Source organism: Microtus pennsylvanicus, chromosome X, assembly GCF_037038515.1.
Source record: "Microtus pennsylvanicus isolate mMicPen1 chromosome X, mMicPen1.hap1, whole genome shotgun sequence".
Taxonomy (NCBI): domain Eukaryota; kingdom Metazoa; phylum Chordata; class Mammalia; order Rodentia; family Cricetidae; genus Microtus; species Microtus pennsylvanicus.
The window spans coordinates 79,279,180-79,286,116 of record NC_134601.1 but is presented as its reverse complement, the minus strand read 5'-3'; the positions used below and the strand labels follow the sequence as shown (position 1 = coordinate 79,286,116).

Below are 6,937 nucleotides of genomic sequence, written 5' to 3'. Positions count from 1 at the left end.
ATCTTATGCTTCTCTAAAGTCAATACGGACTTTGTGAATGATTTTATAACTATAGAATTAAAGTTACTTTATTGTATATTAGTTGCACTTTGTTCACGCTATCTCATCTCAACTTAAGTTATTGACAGTTTGTCTCACTGTTGTACTATGATTATCCTCTAAGTATTTATATGACCACATACCATCATTATCATGTTTATATGAGGAAAAATTAGAAAAGAAGACCATTTTTATCTTATGAATTACATAATTGCAGTTAATCTCTGAGAAATCTGTTTGAACTTACTAATGAACCAAAGATTTGATATCTTTGTGACTTTTATTTTTCCATATTTAAGAATGATTATATCCATTAATAACATCCTAGTATTCACTTTGTTTCTTATAGAGGGTAAATCTGTTTTGAATCTTTTCATATGCTTTAGGTGTAATCTTAGTTTTAAGATGCTGACATTTCCTAATATTCTTCTTGCCCCGTAGTTATTCTATTGACTTCATAATGTCAGAGATCAGATTCAGCAATCTCACTTGGGATCACATCATAACACTGGATCGCGTGTTAGATGAAGTAATCCCAATCCATGGAAGGGGCAATTTCCCCACGCTGGAGGTAAAACCGAAAGATATTGTTCATGTTGTGAAAGATGAACTAATAAAGCAGGGTATTATTGTTAAAGATACCAGATTGAATGGCTCTACAGCAAGTTACATACTTGCAAGTCATAATGGAATCAGCTATAAAGATCTGGACATTATTTTTGGTGTTGATCTGCCAAGTGATCAAGAATTTCATGTTGTTAAGGATGCAGTTTTAGGCTGTCTACTTGACTTTTTACCAAAAGGTGTTAAAAAAGAAAAGATTACCATAAAGACAATGAAAGAGGCATATGTGCAGAAAATGGTCAAAATCTGCGATAACAGTGATCGTTGGAGTCTCATCTCTCTTTCAAATAACACTGGGAAGAATGTAGAACTAAAATTTGTGAATTCACTCAGACGACAATTTGAATTTAGTGTAGATTCTTTTCAAATTCTTTTGGATTCCATGTTAGATTTCTATAGTGTCCCAAATGCTAAGCTAACCAAAGAATCCTGTCCTGTTGTGGTGGCTGAAAGTATGTATGGAGACTTCCAGGAAGCAATGATACACTTGAAATACAAGCTTATATCTACCAGAAAACCTGAAGAGATCAGAGGTGGTGGCCTTTTGAAATACAGCAATTTGTTAGTCCATGACTTCAAACCAGCTTGTCAAACAGAAATTAAGACTCTGGAACGTTATATGTGTTCTAGATTTTTCATTGATTTTCCTGATGTAACAGAACAGCAAAAGAAAATTGAATCATACCTCCGCAACCATTTCATAGGTGAAGATAATAGCAAGTATGAGTACCTTATGACCTTGCATGGTGTTGTGAACCAAAGCACTGTCTGCCTCATGGGTTATGAAAGAAGGCAGACTCTTAATATGATCACCCTTTTGGCTTTGAAAGTACTTGGAGAACAGAATATACTACCCAATACAGACAATGTAACTTGCTTTTACCAACCTGCTCCATACGTAGTTTTTGAGGGAGGGTACCCAAGTTATTATATAGCATCTGGACCGCCACTTGTTTTCTTCCAGCCATGTCCCAGAGTGCAGTTTCCAGTACAAAATTATATGATGTAAGAAGTACGCATACCAGAAGCATTACTTAAGTACATCTGAAAAGGAATTCTCCAAATTCTGTAAAAGTTAAGATTTATTTTTGTGTAGTTGCCAACTATTTTTCAGCAAATGTAGCTTAAATTATGATAGTAGATTAGGTATCATCTCTAAACTCATTTTTAAGTGATCTTCAAATGTTGGGATGGCAAAAACTTTCAAATGTTTTGGAGTAAATACTTTAAATGATCTTTCTAATTTTACTGACACTTAAGACAAAATTCGCTGCAACCAGTATGTTAAAGATGCCTGCATCTTTGGCTGAAGATAAAAGAACACTTCACATGTTTTAAAATGGAGATGCATAGTGAAAACATGTTGCAACATCTTTATGTCCAGTTAGTTCCTTGTTACACTGTTTGCTTCATCACTAAATAATTACGTGAATTTTTATTGCTTAAATTGAAAATAAGTGATTGCAATGATAACAAATTTAAATGACGTTAAAACAATAGATTATAAACCTGTGTTTCCCAGTAGAATGTGTTGGGTTGAAAATACGGCTAAAGTTTGAAGGACCACTGGAAAAAATGCTCTGGAAAACAGTAATTATGCATCATATAGTAAGAATTTAGCTGATCTGTGGATTGAAAACAAACCTGTAATCTGAACAGTCAGCAAGAGAACTTATTATGCAGAGTTTCTGGCACTTAAATAAGTTGAAAAGAAAAAATAACCAACTCTGAATGCGAAACTATTTTATCATCATCTCCTAAGAAGAAACTAAAGGGAACAAAAAAGAGAAATACCGCCACCAACTATGAAAAGTTAGAGAATTCTGTCATAACTTTTCAGACTTTTGGCTTATTTGATTAACATTCTAACACATCTGGGCAATTTTCATCATTAGTAATTAAAAGTACTTACGACCAAATGAAGCACTTTCACTTTTCCTATCGCAAAGCCTGATTTGTAGTCTGTTCTTTGATGTTAAATTTCAGTTAACACCATATTTTGTTCAGCAATTGTCTATACTTACCATTATTCTGAATATTTATTCAGTAACAACAGATGTCCACTAGTAAATATATGAATGGGATTTAAAATGAATTTCTCTCATATGATGAAAAGAGCCATTGATCTCTTATCTGGGATGATAACAACAAGCTGCTCTCAACGAATGTCAATGAGGCCATCAGAAAACTACTTTTTTTCCCATCACAATAAGAACCAGCAATCAAAATCTGAGAATGTGATACCTATAGATTGTAGTTAAAGTCTCTTCTTGGCATTATAGTATTGAATACAAAAGTACAGCTTCTGTGGGATTTTCAAATAGCCAATATTTCTGATATTTGTGTACCCATACATCACTGACCATTGACATATTCAAATAATTACATTTGTATGACAGAATCCCAAGGCTTTAAAATATTTGGATTTACCCCTTTGGGTGGAGAACAAATAAAAAAGTATTGAACACTGTATTAAGAAATTGTATCACTGAATCTTTCTACATCTTTTTTGGCTATTGGCTAAATTATAGTGATCCTTCTTTGTGTCTTAATATATACACTTTAGTTTTCAGAAGGTAGGACTACATATACATAAAACTGAACTTATTTATCAGGAAAAAGTAATTCTAAAAGATACAGGGAAATTACTTGAGACTTAAAACGATTGTGTTAGTGATATCATTGCTAAAGATTCAATATTTCCCATAGTAGTTCAGTAATAGAATTGTGAAGGTGTTTGGAGTATTTTATAACATCTGCAATCCCATTGCTTCTTACTGGTATTCACTCCAAAGGTTTTATTTCCTAAGAAGCAGTTTTTCCATATTATTATCCTAAAGCTTTAAACTGCAGTGTAGAGAGAATGAACTAAAATGATTGTGCTCACGTTCTCTTGTGAAAAAACTCAACATAAATACCTAATATTTTCTCAGGTTAGAGAATCCAAACATGTTGAATGGGGGTGATACCACAGAAGAAAAAGCTTTAGCCTGTTCCTCATGGTTTTGTTTCCCTAAGCCTTCCTTTATTGCCTACTAACCAGAAAAATACTGTGTATTCAGTGGCATGTCAGCATCTCTCCAGGACTAGTGTAACTGCCTTAAAGAAGCAGTACTAATTCCTTCTGTTCCTTAGTTTAATACATGGGATTTGTTAAAATAAGTAAACAGATGCCAACTTTTTTTACCTGAAATCACTCAGTTATTTTAAAACCCCATTCCAGCATACATCATCTCATTACCAGATATGCACTAGATTGCATATATTTAGTCTCTTCCAAATTCTTTGAAAATAGAAGGTAATATTAGTAAATCATTGATATGTACATTTTCTACTTTTAAAAGGTTTTACAATTTTAGTGCCTCCCGCCAATAATATTAGAGTCAATACAACCAATATTAGCAGGTATTTGAACAAAGAAACTGTGAATAGTGATTTTCTTTAAGGAATGTGGGTGCCCTTCTTGAGCATGCATATTTCACCATACTTCTCCTCTTTACAGATTTAAGACTTTAAAAATACTTTTGGTACCATCACTTCAAAACACAATACTTTTTCAGGCAGTAACTCCAATACCTGTTGTTCACTAACTATTGAAGCTGTATTTTCACTGTTAAGTACAAATCTTTCAGATTCACCCTGAAAGTTAGGAATTGAAGCTAAGCTGGTTTTAAGAGTAAAATTGTCTTCTTTGAAAAGCACTCAAATAAATCTTTAAAGTCAAAAGCAAAATATCCTTCTATAAAATACCGCATCTGGGTACCAAAACAGAAATTATATACATAAGCTCATAAGATTTAGTCATGTCGAGCACTGTATTTAAACATTCTAGCTATAGAACTATATTAATTTCAGTGGCTGTTTACTAAAACAAGGGGAAAACTTGTATAAAAGATATACAGCTCCTGGTAAGCTTGACAGTTTCCAAAAAAAAAAAAGCATTTATACATTTTGCTGGAGGAAGGTTTTGATGTTATCTTTACTTAAAATGTGTTTAACATACATAATAAAACATGGACAGTGTACTTATTAATAGAGTATCATGTAGTGTTTTGATACATGTGGACATTGCTGATGCTTAAATCTGATTAGCACCAGTATTTCCTCAAACACTTTTCTATTCTTTTTGGTGCAAACTTGGAATGTCGTCTTGCTTCTAGAAATTTACAGTCCATTAGTGTTCTCTAGTAATCCTGCTGAAGAGCAAGGTTTTAATTCATCCTGTTTCTCTTCCACATTTCCCTCATTTACTACAACAGCACTTATATTTTTCTCAGTGGCAGGATAGAAAAATTAAAACTAGGGGTTATTTTTTAGTATTTATTTTTACAAAAGATTAATTCCTAGTAAGGAGGGTATCTGGAACTGTTAATTTCATGAGATTGGTATTATAGATGTTCAATTCTAGAAAAGTAACTTCCTTGTGTGCATTGTAGAGAACCCAAATTTAGGCTCGCTGGTTTTCAATATTTTTCATGCCTAGGGCATGTTAACAATCTTAAATCAGAGGCTATGATTCTGGGAATAAATGTTAACTTTTTGATTCTTGAAGAATCGTTGAATTCTAGACAATAAGACAAAGATATCACTGGACTTTTTCTGTCATTTGATGTCCAGATGGGTATAATTTATAAGCTAACTGCTTTTTTAGTAGGATGCATTCAGAGCCATTGTGCACAATGTTTTGTGATCTTGACCTCTTCTGCAGAATTTTTAAGTAGTTGCATTAAAATTAATAGTCAAAACACTAAAAGTTTAAGATCAAAAGGCACTATCTAGAAGCATAAGGCTACAAATTACATAAAAATTTCTATAGCACATTACATTAAAGGATAATTATAGGCAATTTGCATTCATAAATTGTATCGCAATATCACATTCAATGAATAATTTGTTTCAGTAAATATTATGTATTTCATTCAGTAAGCTAACTATCCCAATAAGATTAGAAATAACCTATTTCATTATCTGAAATTTTCTCATATCAACCCACTGCTGTTAGAGAATGTTGTCTTCTGGCTATATTTGCCATTTAAAGGTGACTGTGGAAATCTGACTTCCTCTTTAAATTAAGACCTCCTGCTATGTTAAAGCAGGTCGCATATACCTTGAATACTACTGCCACCTCACATCTACACACCGCCATTATATTTAACTGAGGAGTGTTCTCTTCGGCAGCTTGTGACTTGTTAAACTTCACGTAGCCCTGTTTAGATGACATGAACTGAATGCCACTAACTTTTCCTTCTGGTTCAAAAAGCATTAGCAAGTACAAAACATTTTTCTTTAAAGCCCTTCTTGATGTTAAGACAATGTCTTAGCCTGCAAAACAAAGAAAGGCAAATGCTCAGATAATCCAGGCCATGAACATGTCAACAAATAATGAATGATGAAAGATTAATCTGAGTTACTTTCTTATTCAGGATCCAAAATGACTACTGAATACAATAAAAATCTTACAATATAATTTCAGTATATTCATCTGATAAGAACTAAAGTTAGCATCTCACTTCAAAACTAGGCAAGCTGTATCCATTAGTATGCCTGTACAAGATATGTTTCAGCATTCAGTTGACTTAAACCTAATCATTTAACATGAAAGAAAATGTCAGTGACACAAACAATGTTCAGACTGGGAAAAGAAATACAAACATTTAACTGCAGTTGCCCAGCTCCACATGAAGTTGGTTGCTAATAGTATTCTTTACTATATCAAGAAGAATGATCTTTTAAACACTGAATTGTTTGTGTTTTGTTTTAGAAAAGTGGGCAATATAAGTATAGCTTTATAATGCTTAAGGTGCCTTTCCTATTTTTATATTTTATATCACCATCTTTAGTCTCTTAGTGCAAACATTTTGAAGTGCTGTAATAACTTACCATAATTCTGTAAATAAAATTTTTGGGACTATTTTAGGAGTGGTATATTTAAACAGATGTCTGAAATGTCCAAAGTTTGTTGAATCGTGCATATTTGCTTTAATGTTTAACATAATGTTAATAATGTTTAAATAAGAATAGTTTTTACATTGTTATACAATTTGAAGACTTGTATTACTTTTTTGGAAAATGTATTTTGCTGTTTGACAAAAAATAATATATAAAGAGTGAAGTATCTTTTGTGGAAACTATTTTTGATTCTGATAATAGTATAAATGTATGTTTTGCTGTTCACCATATAGCTCTTATACTTGTATCATTTGCTTTGTGTGTTTGTAAAGTTGTTGGAAATTTTAGTGAAGATATTGTTATTAGACCAAAATAAGTTTTGAAA

At 32.4% G+C, this 6,937-nt stretch overlaps 1 protein-coding gene across 1 annotated transcript; it reads left to right on the top strand.

The window, feature by feature from the left end:
• The first annotated feature begins 499 nt into the window (after positions 1-499).
• Positions 500-1,672, top strand: Tent5d (terminal nucleotidyltransferase 5D). The gene has a single exon (XM_075958193.1). It carries the CDS (start codon positions 500-502, stop codon positions 1,670-1,672), a length of 1,173 nt encoding a protein of 390 aa, XP_075814308.1.
• The last annotated feature ends 5,265 nt before the right edge of the window (positions 1,673-6,937 follow it).